Source organism: Abrus precatorius, unplaced genomic scaffold (assembly GCF_003935025.1).
Source record: "Abrus precatorius isolate BTA unplaced genomic scaffold, Abrus_2018 Scaffold5, whole genome shotgun sequence".
NCBI classification, from domain to species: Eukaryota; Viridiplantae; Streptophyta; class Magnoliopsida; order Fabales; family Fabaceae; genus Abrus; species Abrus precatorius.
Window position 1 is genome coordinate 15,839,089 of NW_020874395.1, and position 23,042 is coordinate 15,862,130.

Consider the following 23,042-nt stretch of genomic DNA (forward strand, 5'->3'; position numbering starts at 1 on the left):
ACTTTGTGCTTAAACTTTGAAGTCAAAGGAAAAGGAAATATAATTCAGAAGGGCAGTTGAAATTACAAGTTTTTCTTATTTTGTTTATTTTTAAAGCATATTTAATGTTAATTTTGATTATATTAATTACTTACTAAATATATAAAATTTTATAAATATAATTATATTGCAAGGATTATTCAGCTCACGTTAGTGTAAATCGAAATATGCATTTGATGTTTATGCTGTAAATCCTTGGCATTCATGAGATTTTTGAATATTTTATGAGCTAGATTATATTTGTTGGGCGTATATGATATAATTAGTAAACTAATTAGTGATTAGGTAAAGTCGATGACTCTAATATTTAAATTTTTCATTGCATGTAAAGTAATTCACTTCCTCTGTAACTAACTAGCTAGTTTTGAGTATTCGTTATTATTCTTAAAAAAAAAAAAATATTAGAAGCATGCTGTGCAAGTCAATAGATGCTAACTATACACAAGTGCGTTTAATTATATCATTGTTTTTCGACAGAAACAAGTGCCTATAAATCATTGTTTTTGGACTACAACATGAGAGCAAGTGCCTACAGCTCGGGCAAAGTATTGCTTAAAAAGAGATAAACCTCAAATGATTTGGATTTTCATCGAAAATGACAAATATAGCTATAAAGGAGATAGTTAGTTGCGGTATTAATATATTCCGACCGAGTAAGAGTTGGTGGGCTTATACAAATGGAATATTGAGCTTTGAATGAAGAAGACGAGTACTCACCACTAAGGTAAGTTCAACCTTGCAACCTTCACTGCATATACACACACAAACATAACATACTATCAGCATCAAGGGTTTCCTTTTCTAGTGGTACAATCCAAGATGGGACCTAAAAGTGTTCCTACTAATTATTGACTGACCCATGAAATTTCTTAGTTTCATCCTTAACAACCCCTTAATTTTTTTCCCATCTTAATCTTCCTTTGCAACCTATCATCCCATATTGTTGATTTCTATATTCATCATAAAAGAATAAATATTATGTTTATATGCTATCAAAGCAAAGAAAAGAGCCAACATATGAGCAATGATTCCTCAAGATAATGCATCCATCTCTTCTCTTTTTGGATTTGAGCGCGTTTCCCCTCCCCCACTAGCGTGTTTCTTTTGGTTTTTATGGATTGACTCCCACTAACATATTTAGTAGGGCTGTCTCTGGGTAGGACTATTGACATTTTTAATTTGAATATTAACACTGTTTAATTTTTCATTATATTTTACAAACAAATTCACATATATATAAGATTTTATTTCAGCCAAAAGTTTAAATTATTTACATTTTCTTCCTTCTTATATCATATGATAAACTACAAAAAATGTAAGGAAAACAATATAAATTATGAAATATTTTATTATTGATATAAAATTAAAAAGTATTTATAAATGTTATAAAAGAATTCAATCGATAAAAATATCATACTTAAATTAATATGTTAAAAAAATTAAAATTGATTTTTTTGGTTTGTAAATATATTGAATGTAAATTTAAAAATAAAATAAATACATAATTATCAAATAAGGAAAAGAGGGCATAATTTATTTCTCCTCGTATACTTAACTTATATATAAAAGGAATCGCTTGTTAATTATAATATCCAATAGTGATGAAAACGTCCTCATAAGAACTTAGAAAATTTGAAAAGCACGAACATTATGGAGAGGATTACAAATTTAAAGATCAAGATCTACTTTTTCTTATAAACCACCTTCTTCTGCAATTCCTAAAAGCTCTATAGAGATAGGAATTACCAAAACTCAAACAAACACGAATCCGTCTTGCTCTTCTATACCATGAAAATCACAAATCCAAATTGAGAACCATCTTATGAAGTCCAATTGAACCACCGTGCTTTAACACCATTAGGCACAACATTTCTGGAACTGTGAAATTACAGCCACCACCACAAATCCCACAGGTTGAGCACCCTCTACTTCGTGCCTCCATTGTTCTTGATCTTAGCATCCTATATTTGTTTAGTGGCTAATTTGATGCCTCTCATCACCATTTCTAGTGGCTTTCGGTCAAAGTTCTTAATGAAGTTGATAACAAAAGCATTGCATTTTAAAAAGAAAAGATTTTTTTATATATATATTTTGAATAGACGGGATACTCAAACTAGAAGGGCTATGGATTATCGATGGTGAAGAGGTGATCAAGGCGAGAGTATAGTCTAGCTATGTAATTGTATTGACAATAAAGCTAAGAAAGATCAAGGAGCATACGAATGAGGAAATAGATTAAGGAGTTGGGGCCCGTTAAGAGTTTATGGCAATTTTGTAAAATGAAGAATGTTTAAGTAACAAATTTATTTATAGCTAAAGTTTAATTTATATTTTTACATAATTTTGGACATTGGGATCGATAGGATAGGTGAAAACGTTCATATAGGTGAACTATAGTTGTAGGGTAGAAGTTCAAAACTTACATGAACATCCCTGTTCTAGGAAAAATTTTAGAAATACCATATTCGCTTTGATATTAAGTTAGGTTAAGATATTTTAAGAATAGATATATTTAATTTTATAACCTATTTGGTGGATACGATAAAATAAAAAATTGACTGTTAAATAAAAAATAAAATATGACAATACTATATAACTTTTTACTTTTTATGCATATTTAAATAATAAACTAGATATATCATTTTATCATGTCTATTTTTAACTTAATTTTTCTCTAAAAGAATTACACAAAGAGAATGATATAATAAGAGTATAGAATATATTTATCATATTTTATTAGTTAAAAATAAAATTATATATATATATATATATATATATATAACATTTAATTTGCATAGCTTGGTAGCATATAGACTTTTAAATTGACAACCAACTTCGATCTAACGCCTTAAACTTTCTTATGATTAAAGAAAGGGATATATGTATATAATATGAAGAAGAAATAGCAAGAGGATATTAAATTTAATTTTATTGTGTCCTATTCTACTTATTCAAAGAAGTATGATTGTGATAATGATAATGCAGTGATTATAATGCAAGTGGGATGGTTAGAGATTGAGACAACCATTACTTGGGTTGATGAGGTGATTATACTATACACTTTTGGGTCAAAAATAATTTTTGGATTGATTTTGAAAATTCATGCTTTTGAAGAAACAAGCATACAAGACACATTGAATGCATTTAGTTATTTTATGTTATATAACCAAGTCAATGATTTAGATTTCAAACTTAAAAGTGTGCTTTGCATCTATGTTCGAATTTTGTTTAAAGCCATGTGAAAGTTAACTTTAATGGATAATTAATGAAATTGATTATATAATGTACATTTTGTCTTAGTTCCAACCATGTCAATAATTCAATCAAAAGATTACATCTTTGTAAATACATATATAATAAGAGACTTTCATGCAGCATATAATTACTACCTTAATACATTTAGACATGGTAATAGTATCAATACTTATTTAACATTTTTTTTTCATTATTTTAAATTATTTAGTATATATATCTATCATTTTTTTTTCTTCTATTCTTTTATCTTTCTAGATACAAAACATCCCTTGCTAGTGAGTATCTACTAACTATTTCTCTATGATTATTAGGACACCGCATATTATAAAAAAATAAATAAAAATCATAGAATATAACAAGACTATAGTGCAACGTGAAATGTAAGTCTTAAACTAAAAGAAAGAATCAATTTATTATAAAAAATGGTACAAGTAATAAAATATTACCATTGATCTTTTATTGATACTATTTGTCTTACATATATATAAGACAAGACAAGTATCCGTACTTGTTGATCGCAACCCACTCTCTCATCAATTTTTAAGGTTTAGGAATTAGTGACTAGTGATCAAGTTTGTGCAGTTATTAGCAGGAACAAGAGCCCAAACCGTCAATTACGACGACCTTAGGGTCGAAAGATTTGTACATGGTCCAAATCGCACGTGACACCATAGAAAATTAACCCCAGCTCATCTTTCATACTGTGCAATGCAGGTTTACGCATGGTGTTGGTGCACATGCTCATCAATCTAGACCATACATTTTATATATGTTTATTTAGTCTCTTTAATGTACGTGGTCCAAAAGAAATTTATTGTAATAACCATATGATTTGGTGTTCTATATCTTTCTTCAGGACCATTTGCCATTAGTTTTGATGAAGGAATACATGATCATTGACGGTGACTTTGCGTTATTACACTATAGTATTGTTGCTATTTCCCAAACTATTTATGGGTGAAGAGAGGTGCACGTAGAACTATTAGATGGCATCATCAAAAGCATGCTAATTGCAAATATATATGTCTCACATACCTTGCTTATGATCTTAATCATTAAGCTACAAAATATGTAATTATCTTGTACGGAACTGTTATATATAAATATTAATTTTTTATATTATAATTTTTGCATGACAATTCACTATTAGAAAAGTGCTATTTACAGACGGATTTACAGACAAATTTGTGGATTTTTTATTATTATTATTTTTTGAAAAATATGTCTGTATTACAGACGGATTAAAATCCGTTTGTAAAATCTGTCTGTAGTTTACCCGCCATTTGGTGCGAAATCGTATAGACAGGAATTACAGATAGATTTTTCCGTCTATAATTCAAAAATAGGAGGGAATTTTATGGCGAGAGTTACAAACGGATTTATCCGTCTGTAAATATGGATGTTTTTAACCGACCTTTCAGGTGGCAAATTACAGACGAATTTTTTAGTATGTAAATGGATTTGACAAATTTACAGACGGAAAAATTCATCTGTAATTTACCACCTGAAACGCACCGTTTCATTAAACCCTTTACAGACGGATTTTCCCGTCTGTAATGACTGAAACCCATAAAACGGCGCCTCTCCCTTCCCTTTCCTCATTTTTTCATAACTCTCTCTCTCTCGCCCCTCTCTCTCTCTCTTTCTCTAGGAGCTCAGTGTTTTGGCCTTTACGAGTGATTGGAGCATTCATTTGAAAGATTTTTGCATCATTGTATTCCTAGTACGATACTCTAACTTTTAATCGGTGTAATTTTTTAATTTTTTATGTTTTTTAGAGACTTAAAATTTCTAATATAGAGTTGTAGGATTGGAGATTGTATGACTAGGGGAAGGGCGCCTCTCCCTTCGATCCTCTCATGCCCAAAGCCCTATTCCACGGATTATTTGCCTCTAAAGTCGTTGGGAAGCGAGATTGGAGCTCGAATTTGTATGGGAAACGCTTGAAGGTGAGTTTTAAACGATTAGGGTTTTTGTTTTCCTTCCCTTTCTCTGTTCTTGGTGATTTTCGGGGTTCTCTTAGAATTCTTCCATGTGTTTAGGCCGAAAGTCGTGTGGGAGCATTTCCATAGTTGAGTTCAGACGTGGGTCTTCAATCCAAGATAAGGGAGGACTCTATCCTACTCTTTTGTGCATGAATTGTTGTTATTTTGCTGAATATTTTGTTATGGATGAGTTAGTGGGTAGGAAATTGGTGAGAAATGTAATGTGAGACATGTGCCGTGATATATGAACATGATATGTGTTGATCCGAAATTGATAGATGTGGATTGTATGTAAATGTTGTGTGATAGAATGAGTATGAGTACTTATGCCGTATATTTGAATGAATATTGTGAAAATGTAGGCTCAAGGGCCGTGTAATGTGAACGATAATTATGGGTTATGTGTAGTGTGTAAGCATGATTACTGCATGCGTGAATGGAATGTGTAAATGGGCGTGTTAGCGCCGTTGTAATGTGTTGTGAATGGTTTAGCGATACACTGCGGATGTGGGAGATGAAGACGGTAGAAATACCTTGGAGAAGAGGGAGTGGTGGTGACACCGACTGCGGAATGGGTGCACCACGGGCCACACACTCTCTTCCTGACTAGACCTCTGACCGATATCTTTGCTGAGCAACTGCCCACGTGGTATCCGTGAGACGGGGGTATCTGGTGACCATTCATAGTGTAAATCTATGATCACAGTGCCAGAGTGAGTGTGGTTGGTGTGTGTGTATGCACGAGTTTTGTGTACTGTACCTATGGATATGAAATGCTGCCTGTGATTGTATTTGTTTAATGTATTAGAAATGTGCTGGAGGTGAGAGTTTACGTTGATTGTGTATTTTTGGGTAGTGTAGAGTACTCACCCTTACATTCATTTTTCAGGTAATCAAGACGATAAGTACCAGATTCAGTGAAAGGGTGGATAGAACTGCTATAAGACTTAGGATATTATTTTAAAAAACTGTTGTATTTGAATAAGTCTTATAGCAACTGTTTGATATAATTTGTAACTCCTTCCTTTATTTGAAATGGTTAATGAAACTTGAATTAAAAATGAAAATTTTATTATCTAAAAAATTTACGAAATTTCTTATTTATGGAAATTAAATTTAAGGTGTTACATTACATGACGTGACATGCTGAAAATAAAAAGAGTGATGTGATAATGACTCATCCATCTCATGGTGAGGCTTGACAACATTTTGATCAAATGTATCCTGAGTTTGCATCCGATCCTAGAAATGTAAGGTTAGGGTTATGTGCTGATGGGTTCGCTCTAAACAATCAATTTAATAAACCATATTCTTGTTGGCCTATTGTGGTTACACCTTTTAATCTTCCTCCTGAAATGAGCATGAAAAATCTATATTTATTCTTGACTTGTATAATCCCTGGTCCAGAAAATTCAAAGGCTAAAATTGATATATACCTTTAACCTTTGATTGATGAGTTGAAAGAGTTATGGTGTGAGGGTGTAGTAACTTATGACCTATCAAGAAAGCAAAATTTTATCATGAAGGAAGCACTGATGTGGATGATAAATGATTTTCTTGCTTATGGAATGTTGTTTGGATGGATAACTCAAGGGAAGTTAGCATGCCCAATTTGTATGGAGGATATAAAGACATTTACTTTAAAACATGGAGGAAAAAAATTCATGGTTTGATTTCCATAAGAGATTTTTAGATATGGAACATCCTTATAGGCATCAAGCCTACAAATTTAGGAAAGCAACTGTTGAGAATGAAGACCCTTCCGTCCGTTTAAATGGTCATCAAGTATGGGATAGAGTTAGACACTTGCCAAAAATAACAGAAGTAGGAAAATCTATTAGGTTTCCTGGTTATGGGATGACACATAATTGGACCAAACAAAGTATATTCCAGAAGCTCCCATATTGGAAGGATAACTTAGTTCGTCATTGTTTAGATGTGATGCATGTGAAAAAAAATGTATTTGACAACATCATGAATACTGTAATGGGCACTGATCGAACTAAAGATAATGTAAAGATAAGACAAGATTTAGAAGAATATTGTAAGCGTCCTGAATTGATGTTGGAACAACTTGCAAATGGTCGATGGTCAAAGCCAAAGACAAGTTATACTCTGACTTTACCACAAGACAAGATGTGTGTAAGTGGGTGAAGGACTTAAAAATGCCTAACAGTTACACTTCAAACCTCGGTCGTAGTGTGAATGTTGAACAAGAAAGATTTTTTGGGATGAAAAGTCATGATTGCCACATATTCATGGAGTGTCTTCTACCAGCTGCATTTAGGGAACTACCAAACCATGTTTGGAAGCCATTGACTGAGTTAAATGAGTACTTTAGGGACCTGTGTTCACCTACTCTTAGGGTTGAAGATCTATTAGTTATGGAGAAAAATATTCCTGTAATTTTGTGCAAATTAGAGAGAATACTTTCCACTGGTTTCTTTGACTCCATGGAGCACTTGCCTATACACTTAGCGTATGAAGCACGTGTATGTGGACTAGTACAATACAAGTTGATGTATCCGTTTGAACGAGAAATTGGAGGGTTCAAAAGGACTATAAAAAATAGAGTTCAAGTGGAAGGATCCATATGCTAGGCATATATATCAAAGGAGACATCAAAGTTTTGCACATACTATTTTGAATCTCATGTTCAATCTAGGAGAACTCGGGTTGGTCGAAATAATGATGGGGGAGAAAATAGTAATGAGTCAACTCTATCTATATTCAACCAACCAGGTCATGTATCTGGGAAATGTAAAGAACGATGGATCTTAGGTGATGAATCAGAGGCCGCACACTTGCACATCTTATTAAATTGTGATGAAATTCAACAATTCAAAACATAAGTGACTTATGATTGCTTTAATGACTTTTTTCGATCATGGTGATTCAAATCTAATTAATGATGTTGCAATGTTTACAGATATTTTGAACAATTATATGGTCACGAATCCCTTAATCAATTTCCATCATGGTTCAAAAGTTATGTACATCATGAAATTTTCCTAACATTTTAGTTTATCGACTTTTGAATATTATTCTGTATTCAATCAATTGACATATTTAATGGTATGTGTAGGTGCGTGATTCTAGTAATGGTATCACAAATCTTGACCTATATAACTTGTCCAGAGGTCCAAAAAATAAAGCATATTGTTGGTCAATTTACTTTGTTAATGGGTATAAATTCCAAACCATTGAATCATGTAAAGGGAGAAAAACAGATAATAGTGGAGTTAGTGTGAGAGGAAATTAAAGTGATGATGACTGTGATTGGTATGGAAAACTTCATGAAATAGTTGAGCTTGAATATGCTGGTGAAACCATAAAAAGGATTGTCTTACTCAAGTGTGAATGGTTTGATCCAACACGCCCAGCAGGGACATGTAAACATAACCATTACAATATAATTGAGATTAACCATACTAAAAGATTTAGAGGCTTTGACCCTTTCATCATTGCACAAAATGTAAGACAAGTATATTTCTCATCTTACCCTGGAAAATGTAATAAAAGTTGGAGGATTGTAATAAAAACTAAACCAAGGGGTCGAATTGAAAGTGATGAAGTAGATGATGAAGATGCATATCAAATTGATGACTCAATCCCTTCATGTGTAGTAATAAACACTGTTGTCCATCCAAATTTATCTTCTCCTTTGAATGAAATTGAAATAATTGACCTTTCTACCCAAGTTTTGAGAAATAATGAATTGGATGACATGACTGAAGATGAGGAGGAAAGATTTATGGATGAACTTTCATCGACTGATAATGAAGGTAGTCTTGAACTATCAGAGTAAATGAGATAAATTAAGTAGGTTTGTCAATTTATTATGTTTCCATGATTTTTTATATTGAGTTATCACAAATATTAATTATATTTTATAGCGATTATAGTATTTGTCACTAAACATATATTATATTTGATTCAGATATGACAGGTAAAGATAAGAAGGGTGTTACTCAGCGTCCTGATCGTGGTAACACTTCTTCACCCAGGGCTCCCACTTCGACCTCCACACCAACTATAATGCAGACTTCCCAGGTTAGGGGACAGGAGGAAATTATCATGGTACCAAATCCAGGGTATATTGCTCCTCCCCCTCCAGTACAGCGAGTTTCACACTCTGCACCGCCTACTACACAGGCCACACAGTCACCTACTACACAGGGCACAGGAGAGGGATCCATTGTTGTCCCAGTTGTAAGTGGGCAGCAGTCATCACAGACCCAGACATCATCGAGATCGTTACAAACTTTGAGATGAGATTGGTCCACTTAGTAAGTTTCCTTCAAAATATGTCAAACATTGCGTATTTTATGTGAATGTTAGTCCTGATGTTTTGATTTATTGTGTTATCAGTTGGATACTACCACAGAAAGGTCTCCACCAGGTCACAGATACGATTAAGAAGATGTTTGATGCGCCTTACACAAGTTTTGCAAAGGTGCCGAAGGATATAAAGATTGAATGGTTTAAAGATTGGAAGATAATAATAGTGAATTAATTTTAACTAAGTGTAATTACATATGACTGATTGTACCTTCTCTAATGAAATTGTGTTTTTGTAGAACAACTTCTCCATTCTCCCAGGATGAAAAAATGATTTGCAAGGCCTGGAAGAGTCGCACTGCAAAGCGACTAAGACAGATATACATTGAGGCTCGTCAGGACCCTTTTACTGCTAATTGGATAGCACCCAACTTTCTTCATGCCTTGCAGGAGTATTGGGGTACGGATGAGTTTAAAACTCTCTTCGTAAAGAACAAGACAAATAGGGCATCTAATAAAGGGAGATCACTGCATACTGGTGGGTCTACGACTTCGGTTGACACTAAGGCGAACTTGGTATGTGATTTTAAAATTCAGTTTACTCTATTTATAATTTCATATTTGAGATTGTGATTTATTTCGAATTGCAGAAAAAGTCATTAAAGAGACCACCTACGACTGGAGAGTTGTTTAAGGAGACACACACTCGCAGGCAGGACAAAAACCTGTGGGTTGATACACGATTTTAGGCCACATATGTAAGTCATTAATATATTGATACTATATGTCACTATTAGTGATTTATTAAATAGTTCTCCAAACTAATATCTAATTATCTGAACTGAACTGTAGAATGATTATGTTCAAAGGCTTGAGGAGGTATCTTCTCAAGATCCAGAGTCAGTAGATGAGAATGCTATGTAGTCACAGATAGTGGGTGGCCTTTATAAAGGTCGCATTTATGGCATGGGGGCCATTTTGCAGACTCCATGTTCCCTGCATCTGTCACTAGAGATGCCCCTTCTCTTGCATCTGAGGAAATGAAGGACATGGTCCGCACTCAGGTCTATGCCTTCAATGAAGAACTCCAGAAGCAGAATGAGGAGATGTGGAAGAGTAAGGAAAGTGCATGGAAGAAGAAGTGGGCAAAGAAAATGGAGAAGAAGATAGAGAAGAAGGCGGCATCGAGAATGCAAAGGGAGGTTCAGCAGCAGATGAAGCAACAGCATATGCAGATGCATGCTTATTTTGAGCTCATGAGAGCAAGCAGCTCCACACCTCTTCCTCCTCCTCCACCAGCTCCAATACTACCGATTTTCACCTTCATGCATCATTCCTCTTCCGACTCCTCGTCTACTGATGATATACTCCTTCGGATGATGATCATACAGATTATTCATGATGAAGACTTGTATTTTATTTTTAAATGTATTTATTTGGATGCTTTTGTCTTCCTTTGTAATAACATTTATATTTTATATTTTATAAATATTTTTTAAATGTTTAGATGCCCAATTTATAGTTGTTATTATGTTTATAAATTGTGATAATCAGGAACAGTCAAAAATAACTATCTATATAAATAAAAAATACTAATAATAGTAAAATATATTATAGACAGATTACAGACAGATGTTTCTATCTGTGAATTACAGACGGATTGTGAAATTTATCTATAATTCTTTACTGATGACGATATCACTGACAGTTTATGTCTGTCTCTAAATCTGTCTGTAATTTCAAAAATCATTTGTAATGGTTTAAAAATTCGTCTGTATATACAAACTTTTTAGTAGTGATTCAAATATTATTAAATATAATTAAGAGAAGAAATTTCAAGTTTTAAAACTATTTTATAAATAAGGTAATTTTATATAAAAACAACATTATTAATATTAAAACAATTTCATCATAATATAAATTAATTGAACGATTATACAGGCCTTTTAAATTTATTATTAAATTAATTGGTCCGAATAAGCAAACACTCTAAGTATACACTTGAATATATTATTTCATAATATTGATTTTTTAGTTTTATATTTATAATAATAATTTAATATGAATACCACTTCAGAAATCCCAAATTGATTAATAGTTTTGATCGTGTTATGAAATATATCATTCTAAATATAATCTTTGATGATATGTAAATTATTAAAATTTATAATTATTCGTTTATTAATTACTGAAAGGACAATAAAATAAAAAATTAATTTTAGGGGGAAAGAATGAATATGACGGTGATACGAGATTTGAGACCTAAAGAGCTAAATCCGCACAATGATAATAGATTATAATTATTATTGATGGGTGGAGAAGCACTATTGAAGAGACAATATGTAACATGCATGAGATCCGAATAAAACAAATCTAAATAATTTTATATACTTTGATATTTAATAAAAAATTTAAATGAAGAGCTATCCTATACAATGAATAGCTCAATATTAATATTCATTTGACATATATAAGGCACGAAAAATTAGAGAGAAAAAATTAATGTGTTGAATAAGGCATAGCAAAAGCCAACAACGTAAAGGAAAAAGAAAATGATAATCTTCATTATGCATGGGTAAATGAAAATTTATCCGAGACAAAGGAAAGTTATTTTAATTTATGTTTTTTTCGTTACAGTTTCTTTACACACTTTTTTAATTCACCCAATAAACATGGGAACAGAGAAGTGTTTTTTTTTTTTTTCAATAAATATATGGGTAAATATTATAAACAAAAAGTAATGCAAGACAATCATTTTTCACGAGACATAATAAAGAGAATGGAAACCCTAATCACAAAGTGAAAACCTGACCTATCAACTAAGCATGGAAGCTTTGGGACGCAATCTAACTTCCATGGATTTGATGTGACTAACAATGATATTGCATGATTTGGTATAGAGGTTTGGCATGATAAGCAAGTATAAGTAAACTCTAAAACAAGGTTGTCCCGAATCTAGGAGATTGTTTTTGCTTTGATAGCCCTAAGAGCAAAATTATGGGTACTTAATGTTCCTCTACAAAGAGATATTTGCCAAATTTAAGCACACAGGAAAATGGTCACATGCACAATGGTTGCCAAGGTTGGCATGGAAACGGAACTTGCCTGTGTTCAACTTTATTACGTGTAGATGAAAAGGGCAAGACATGCAGGCGTGTGAGCATGACGAGTCGTCAGAAGCATTAGAGATGGAAAAAGAAGGAAGGAAGAAAAACAAGAGAGGGATATACACGTATATGCAACCAAAGATTCTTCGCTACTCTCTTTCTCTGTCACGTCATTTACGTAGGTTACCATTATCTTCCACTATTGAAAATTTAAAAAGGAAAAAAAAGTGTACAAGCCTCTTACCTAAATGGGTCTAAAGAGAATATAGAAAAGATATATAATCGTTACTTTCAGAGATAGAAAGAGCATTTTAAATATGTGATGAAACATGTACATTAGATTTTAATAATATTTTTAAAATTTATCTCTTTTCATTACATCATTTATCTTTTTTGCACACTTTTTTTCTTTATTTTATCTTATATTGTAAGAATTTTTTGTTAGATTTTGTCGTATAAGAATAACATGTCAAAGATCATAATTCCTTGCTTTGAAATCGTAAAATACAATAAAAATTTGTCGATCAGCTTTATTTTTCATGTTGCTTATGTAAGCAATGAGTCATTCACGAATATCACTTTTTTTTCATCTCTCTAAGTAAATAATACGTTGTAATAGAAATAAAGATGGTTTAAGTAGTATTTCTCTTTTAAAATTTAACACGTTATAAGAAAATAAAATTAATCATTTTGTCATAACAAATATTGTGGATATATGAATAGTAGAAGATAGTGGAAGTGCGTGTAACTAAGTATTTAAAAATAAAATTGTGCTTAATGTGAAATAAAGATTAAAGAGAAGGTATTTTTGAAAAGAAAGATAATGATAAAAAAAATTATAATAAAATTATATATTTAGTTCTTATAGTTAATATATTTTTATGAATTAATTTTTATATTTAAAAAATTATATTTTAGTCTATATTCAAATATTTTATCATATTTTAATTCGCATCTTTTTGTTCTTTACTTTTATAATGACGTTAAGAATGAATTGGAGCAAATAATAACAAAATAATTATGTATAGACTATAATGTTAGTTATTTTAAATACAGAAAATAACATACAAGTTTTTTTTAAGGATAAAAACTAAAATAATTTTTTTTAAGTATAAAAATTAATTCATAAATATGTCAAATATAAGAATTAAATATATATTTTAATTAATTTTAATTTTAAAAGAATACAATATACTAAATTTAGTTGAAAAAACACATGTATTATAACTTGATTTTACCTTCATAATACTTTGTATTTTACTAATAATTTTTTTTTATTTAGTTGTATATTATCTTTTATTTTACTTTTAAAAGAATGAATAAAATATCAAAGTTAGCATTTTTATTATAATTTTGTAACATGTAACTATATCAATATATATATATTTGTTTTAATAAGATTTGAGCCTTAACGAAGTTACACACTTTGTATTTAGGTATATTAGTTAAGTGTTTGTGAAACTTTAATATAGACAAAATACTTAATTAAGTCTATATTTTTTTATATGATATATTAATTTTTATAAATCTTTGAAAACTTTTTTATATATAAGAAATAAAATATTTATTATATTTGAGATGTGAAATTACACTGTTACTCAATTTTAAAAAATTAACTTTTTATTTAAATGAATTTGTAAAATTTTTATTTTTTAGTGATGTATTTATTTACCTAATTAGTAAGTTATATATATATATATATGATCTTTGACTTAAATATATTAATTATTAGTATTTTTAAAATTTATGATTTTTTTAAATTCATTTTTAATATTTGTTTATGAATTAATTTTTACACTAAAAAAACTTATATTTTAATTACTGTACGAATATTTTGTTACATTTTAATCAAATCGTCGTAACATTATTAATATTATTAACAGCAGAAACTATAACGTAATAAAATGTTCGTATAAAAATTAAAATAGAAATTTTTTAAGAATATAGACTGGTCAGTAAACAAGTGTCAACTATAAAAATTAAATTTATAATTTAATCAAAAATAATTTTTCGAGTTACCAATAAAATAAATAACCTTATCCAAGATGTATTAATAAAAATGTCTAAAAAAAGTTGAATAAAAATGATATAATTTTAATATAGTACCTTAATTTCATTTATCATACGAGATAACTTAAACAAACTTCATGGAAAAAAAATTTCTAGATGGGTACTGCTCATCTTTGTACACTTATTCCATTGGAGGCTTTCTCTTGAGCAAGAGCCAGGGACAGTTTCCATGGACCACACCACTTGCAACTTGTCTTGTTGAATCATTTACACCATTCCTCACTCCACATGTTCTGGATTCCAAAGCAAAGATGCTGCGTTCTATTTCCACTTTGGTGAAACCTCTCTATCTATCACGGCCACCTTGAGGGATATAACCTTCAATTTGTTATTTGTCATCGATCATAACACTAAAGGACGCGTTAAAAAAAGAGAGCGAGCCATGTAGCAGTACAAAACAAAACAAACTTGCTACTGCAGACAAATCAAAGCATGCATATGTTCTAAACTATATATGATTGTACCATACACGAGCATGGGTCTTGGTATTGACACGCTGTTGACAGAGGCCTAAATATTAAGAAGATTTTCATCAATGAGTACCAAACAAACTGCATAAGTACTCTTACATACTATATCCAAATCAAAATCTTAAGGCTATTAATTTGTCTTAGTAATTTGTGATTCTTTATCACTTGTATATTGTTGAACCTTTTTACCCTTACATATAATATATAATCTTTTTACTCACTTGCTACTTCATTAGAGTCATTGTTTGTCAATAATCTTTTCAATTTATACTGCTGTTAGCTTCATCAATTGAACATGTTTAAACTCTACATTACAAGAAAGACTTTATCGAGTGAATCTATTGCCAATTTACTTTAATACCTTAAGTCCGTCCCTTAGACACACTAATGCATATTAGAGGACATAAATATTGAAAACATCTTTATTAATAAGTTACAAATAGACCACTCAAATAGACTTGTATATTATATCTAATCTAAAACTTCAAAATTATTAGACTGAGTCCTTACTATATTTTATATTGTTCAATTTCTCTTTTCTTATCTAATGTAAAAAAATTTATTCACACTTGCCACTTCAACAACATCATCTTCTACAAATTTCAAAAATTGAATTTTGCTTTAAAAATATGGTAATCTTTTGTAAACTATCATATCCAACAATTACTAATATAGGATCACCTTACCACCCTGTTTGGATGACAAGAATTAAGAGAGAAGGGAAGAAAATAGAGAGAAAGCTTAAAACTTTCCTTGTTTGATTGCATAAAGGGAAGGAAATAAAAGAGAGAGAAGTGTTTTTTTTATGGATCTCACCACAAAAATAAGCCTCTCAAAATTAGGTGAATGATATATGAGGAGGGAGAGAGAGGGAGAGCGACCAAGCAAGAGAATTCTTTTTGTTTTTATAAATAATAAAAAAATGATTTTAATTTATTTGAATGTTTTATAAATATTTTTAATATAATTTAATTATTTATTTACACACTCTTTTTTATTCATCTAAACAAGTGAAAAAAATTATAATTTTTTTCTCTCTAATTTCAACTCATCCAACATTTAATATTTTTCATCTTATTTTTACTTTATTTCTCATTTTTTTTTCTCTCTTATTTCTTTCATCTATGTTTCATCCTACATTCAAACAAAATATACATGATGAAAACTTGTACAGATCGATTAAAGAATCTTAAATATATATTTCTAGCCGGATATGAAGTATCCTTGATGATAATGAGAGTAGATATAGAGTAGACCATATATGTCACAAGTAGCCAATATCTTGGTCAACAATATTTAGTCTTTCAAAAGTTTTGTTGAAGTCTTAAATTTATCATCAAGTTTTGATGGAACGACGATTCACAGTCTCAATACACATTTAATATAGTATACTTTTTTTTATCGCGTCACATCATCTAATACTTTTATGACTTGTCTATTTTATTCTTATATCTGTAAGAGACGTCTATAAAATATTTTTCATTTTGAGTGCTTTTGTACAAAGAGCATTAATGCCTTAAAAGTTAGAGAGTAGTACTGTGTGGTAGCAATGAGGTCAATTGGGCAATGATGGCAAATCCAATGTAGTACATCTTAGCTAGGATAATATTCCTTGAAAGTATACCCCTCTAAATTGACCCTAGCTCTTCCATTTTACCAGAACATAGCTATTTGAGGGAGACAGTAGTGAAAGTCTTAGCTCCTCATTCCCCTAATGTTTTGGCTGAAGTGGGAGAGTTCAACTCAGTAGGGGGGGGTAAGGAATTCACTTTTGTTAGTGATATTGACCCCATATTCTTGGAATATCAAGGGATACCTGTGGAATCTTCTTTGGGATTCCTTACGTGGCTTCCTTTCAATTGGCATGGCTCTGTCTTTGGGATTCCTTACGTGGCTTTCTTTCAATTGGTTGATATTAGTAGGTGGGAGATGATAGGGGAATATGGAATCCACCATGCTTAGTGGGAAACCTTTGATTTTGTACTTACTTTTCTAGTCTCTCATCCTCATGTTCTTGGACGTTTCTTCCACCTTTTACTTTCATTCTTCACACACCAATTCCACCATGTGACTGTCCATGCATGCACATGCATTGCTTCCCACTTCACATTTTAAGCCCAAATGGAAAATGGCTGTGCGTGTAACATTCAAAAACCATTCTTCTTTCTTACTACTGAGGCCTTTCATGAGTCCAATAAGAGATCTTTGGGCTTAAAATATTTTGAACATATCGTAAGATCTATACACACTGATAATTTAGATTACTTTTTCTATACTACCTTTTTTTTTATAATTGTATTATTTATTTTTGTTCTTCTCGAATTTAAATTCTGGAAAAACCAAAAACTAATAATACAAGTAACAAATCGGGTGGCACAAATAATAATTTTCCAGAACTCACTCTGGATTCCATTAGATCAACCAATAGCAAGATCAAGACTTGGTATACTGTGAAGTGGCCCATATGAATAGTGAACACCATATACAAGTGGCTGTTTTATAACCCTACCAAAAAAAAGTGTTCGGGTCTGATCTCTAACAAAATGTTATATGCTTTTCCTATTTCATTTTTTTTTTAAAAAAAAACAACAATCAATTCAAACATTCAACCGAATATATATATATATATATATATATATATATATATATGTGTGTGTGTGTGTGTAGAAACTGTAAGTCATACACGAAATTATGGCTTTTAATTGTAATATAGGATTTTAAATGCTATTGAAAGCACTTCGTGACTAAAATAAAAGATGTTTATGCATGGCTTTCATGCATAAATATTTTAAAACCCCTTATGATTTGTATAAAACAAAGTTGTAAGATACAAAAACTACTAGATATGTAGTAGCATTTTCAACACGTCTAAGAAAAATAGCCAGTTATTGACAAACCTTAAAATTATATGTGATTGTATAGCGGTTCATGAATCTAAAAACAGAGCACTGGGCTTTAGAAATTCAGTAGGCTACATGGACTTCGAATTAGATCTGTAAGCAGTAGAGAACCGATTTTCAGGTCCCTTGAGATCGACCAAAACCGAGATCAAAGTCCTAGTACATTGTGAAGTGGCCCATATGGATGATTTGTAGTCACAGAAATGTTAGACAAATAAAAAGCTTATAACATACTCAACATGTTTTTATTATTAACTGAAATTTATAAAATTATATCTTATACCTTATTTAATAAATCTCACACATATTTAAACGAGCCTAAAAATATCAGAAAATAATTATTTAAAAAAAACTTTCAAATTAATACGTACTAAAAAAATAATAATGTATGACCAAAATAAATAATATTTAAGTAACAAGTACTTACCATTATTGTGTAAAATATAAGGTTATCGTAAACAAAGTTGGCAGAAAAATGAACTTTATGTAAGTAAAACTTATAATACAATTTAAATGCCGTTGAGAGTACTTCGTAATCGAAATAAATATTTATTCATGGGTTTCACATACCCAGAAACTTTTAAAACACCTTATGATCTTTATAAAAGACAAAATTGTAAGATACAAATAACTAAGACCTTTCTTAGTGATGAGTCTGCCCTTAAAAAATATATATTTAATTTTAAAAGCCGTGAGAAAAGCTACAAACAGCAAACATCAATACCACACATCACACCTTAAATTTGTCTCCCTCGTGACGAACTATGAGCCTTCAAACTTTTTTGCCTTCGCATTTGCCACAAATTAAAACTCATGAAGTCACCCCTACTCAACCCTGAACATGATCGCCACCAGCCAAAGTAATAGATTTTGGGTCAATGAGTTGCTTAAACGTGGGGCTTTTGGGTTGAAGAAAATTGTGTCCAATAAGAGCTTCTTAAGTTGAAGATAACCGTACAAAATTAAGCCCATTGAATGCTGCATGTGTTAATTAATGATGTATGAGGACCAAATTAAATATCTATTTATTTCATATAAATATAATAATTTGTTGTTTCCCTACCTTTAAATATAGTAATTTATTTAATCTCTCCAGTTTTTAGTCTAATGTTTATATGTCAATGTTCATTAAATTTACATACAATGCTTAACTCCCAGTTCTATGTAAAAGGATAACAGTTTTTTAATCAAAATAATAAAAGACTATGAGAAAATTAAAAATTAAAAATATTTTCCTAATTAAAAAATAAATAAACCCACATATTAAATTATCACGTTTAAAGATAGCAAAAATATGAATAAACCACAAGTAGCAACAAGTATATGTTAGACAAGAGCAAAGGTGTGGCCTAAAACTTTTCTTCAAGTTCCTAGCCTTCCTACATATTAAGCAGATAAAAGTACTCTCAACTAATGAAACACAGCAACATCCAGAAAGGATTATGAACTATTTTAGAACAAAAATATCTGATAATAAGGTCAATGAAATATGTGTTAATGGATTATTAATGAAACAATTGAACAAAAGAAAATTAAATTATTTCCACACAGCAAACACACACAGCTATCATCCTCCATCCATGAAACACAAGGTCAATAAACGCAGAATCAACTCAAGAAAGCGTTGAATGATCTTGAGAGGATAAGAATTTTCAGAAACAGAAAAAAAAAAAATAATAACAACAAACCTAAAACCTCTCACTGATATCTCAGCTTTTGCCTAGAGTTAACACTGCGAGGTGTAGCAGTCCACACTGAACCAAACAACTCCGAGTACATTTCCGTGAAGAACTTATCCACAATTTCAAGATATGCTGGACAAGTGAGTTGAGAATAGTAATGAAGAACCTCTTCAATGTCCAACACATATTCCATATTGTTCATGTCCAACATCTCCAACTCCCTCAGCTTCTGTTCCACCATGCAGTATCTGTGTTCTTTCACACCCATTGAAATGAATGACGAATCTTTCTGCCTACCCTTTTCAAGGGTCATTTTCCTCTGATCATTTTGGTTATCAAATTCTTCTTTTTTCTCCACCTTATTCTTCTTCTGAGCTGGGCTTGCATTGGACAAGCTAATGTAACTTCCACTATAAACCTCATTATTTTCTTGCTTTGTTGCTGGTGATGATAACAACGCATCTTTCTTCTTGATCCTTCTTCTTGCTTTCTCTTTTTCTGATTCCCATTGGTCATTGAAGTCAGTGTACAACTTCTCCATATCTTGATAACTTGTGTTGCTGTTGGTGTCTATGGCGCTTGGTGCAGCCACATAATAAGATAAGGGGTTGTAAGGAGAAGCTTTTGGAAGCCTTTGGTAACCTGGTGAGAAGAAAGACTTGAAGTTCTTTATAGTCTTTTGGAAGAACTTCTTTGTGCTGGAAATGGAACTTCTTAGCAGCATTGGTGATGGCAATGATAGTACTACTTTTTGTATATAATTGAGATTTTGTGGTGGGTACCTTAAGATGCAGATAAGAGAGACAGTGTTGGGTATTGTATCTAGCTGTGTGAGAATGTGTAAATGTATCTATTTTAGGTTGTAGTTGGTGATGATCTCAGTGAAGATTTCCTCATACAATTGACAGAAGAAGAGGAGCCATTAAAGAGAGTTCAGTTTAGCCTTTTTTTGACCTTTTGGAAGATCAATGGATCAAATACCCTTTTGTGAGTTTTTTCTATTTGCTTTTGTTGTTCTCTTTTTGTCTTCACACGCTCTTGTGTTGTCCCTATTTTCTTTCTGCTTCCTAACGGGACCCCACAACCTCCAAACTTGGGAGATTGTGACATTTTTGCAGTATAAATAAGTTTTGTATGTTTCGTTGCTTTTACTTTTGATGTTGGAGTTGGTATGTAGCCTCTCTGGGAAAATGAAAGATATGTGGGTGGTTGTTGAATTGGACATTTCCTCAGCAATTCTGTTCCTATATTTTATGCCATATTTTCTCCTAATCACTAATTCACTAATCACATCATTGTTTGGCTTAATTCACAATGTTTCATGTACGTATTCAAATTACTACTTGTGCATCATTCACTCAACTAGCATTTTCTTTGACGAGTTGGTTATCTGCCTTAATGCGTATTTGGACAGGAGTATTTAGACTTGTTTAAACTATTTTATTCTTCTATGATAAACTTCACTTAAAATTAATTTTAAAGTGAAGTTTGAATAATAAATGCAATCGTATTCAAAAGAAAACTTTGTCGCTTTTAATAATAATGATACTACTCTGCTAAATTAGAATTGATTTTAATAGAAAACTCAACATAAAAATTATAATTTATCAAATTTTAAAATAGAATAAATGGCATAAAATTATTAAATATCGGTACAAAGTTTAAATCAAATTCAGATTTTCAATCTTATTTTAGAACCTTTGCTTGACTATTTTATTTCTAACATAGAATACTTTCTTAAATAGAAATGTCTGGAAGACTGTAACTCTGTATCTTACTAACACGTGACTGAACAATGACTGAACATGTCAAGTACACCAATGTATTTTTACTGTAAATCAGGTCAACTTCAAATTTTTAAGGAAAATATATTATGTAATATTAAGAGGAGATATAATAAAAAAAAATTATGTTTGAGATATATTTTTAAAATATGTTTATATATAAAAAAATGGTACTTTTAACAAGCAAGCCATAAAAAACATTATTCCAATTTTTTCCGTATCTTTTGTCCATATATATACACCTACGTAAAAAAATAATATATGTTGGGTTTTGTGTAGAAATGTTAACCTCCTTAAAAGGACTCTTGCTTCAGGAACTAGCTTGTTGGGTAAGTTGTGTTTCAATTCCACAACTTGCTTATTTTGTGAAGGAATTTTATTTAATTAACACTTTTAATAAAAAAAATTATACATTTAATAAATTTTGTTTAAGTTGACTGAGATGGGTGGAATGAGTGGAATAATAAAATTTTTAAGTAAGTTTTATTTTACTTTGCCGTTTTTTTATTGCTATATTTATAAAATTATTTTTTTAATTATTTTAATGTATATGTATTTTAAAATTAATTATCTATTGGTGTCAAATGAATACTATATACTTAAAAGACTGAAAAAATAATAATAACTTAAAAAAACAATAATTTTTAAATTACAACCCAGTGGTATATATATTCAGTCTTTTTATTCGAAAACATATTTTCATAGAGATGTTTAAGAACTAATTTTCTAAACTGATTAAAAAATAAAATTTTATTTTAAAAAATATTTTTTACATGATTTAGTTTAATTTATGTTTTTCTATACTAAATGTATATTAATTTATTTATTTTATTCCTATATAAACACTGATCTAAATATATTTGTATTTATTGCAGTTTGTGGCATTGAAGAGCAACAATTGTTCTCAGTTCAAACAGACATGAAAACGAGTTGAGTAATGGTTAGTTTGTGATACATTAATAATATAGCTTAGAGATAATTAGTATTATTCATAATTTTGTTTGCTGCATGCCACTTGGGAATTATTATTATTATTAAAGGCTATATTATGATAACAATCAAGGAGAGAATGTGGTTATATTATATGGGTGTGGGTGACCTTGGGACTTTTCCCTTGGGTACCATAGTCAAGTCAAAATCAATTATCTTAAACTCTCAACCGCTGGCTATGTACTATTCTTTTCTCCATTTATCTCTCTCTTATCTTTATGAAATCAAATCAGTTTTACATGTGATATCTTGAAATTAGGAATGAAAATAACAGAGTATCTAACCGTACACTCATAAAATTTATTTATAATAAATAAGATATTTATTTATTAAATAAGTACGAGTATAAATATGAATAAAAATTTATAAATTTTAATAAAAATAAGTACAGATATAAATATATATACTTAAATTTTATTTTATAATTATGCATTAAATTTTTATATTATTATATTACTTATGTGAAGTTATATAAGATT

General features: G+C 30.5%; 1 protein-coding gene across 1 annotated transcript; it reads right to left on the reverse strand.

The window, feature by feature from the left end:
• Window positions 1–19,805: 19,805 nt before the first annotated feature.
• Window positions 19,806–20,743, reverse strand: LOC113868005. Its single transcript, XM_027503554.1, has one exon. It carries the CDS (start codon window positions 20,511–20,513, stop codon window positions 19,806–19,808), a length of 708 nt encoding a protein of 235 aa, XP_027359355.1. The 5' UTR covers window positions 20,514–20,743.
• Window positions 20,744–23,042: the final 2,299 nt, after the last annotated feature.

Excerpts from the sequence above, each read along its gene's own strand:
- LOC113868005 (XM_027503554.1), bottom strand. The coding sequence starts at position 20,513 with ATGCTGCTAAGAAGTTCCATTTCCAGCACAAAGAAGTTCTTCCAAAAG.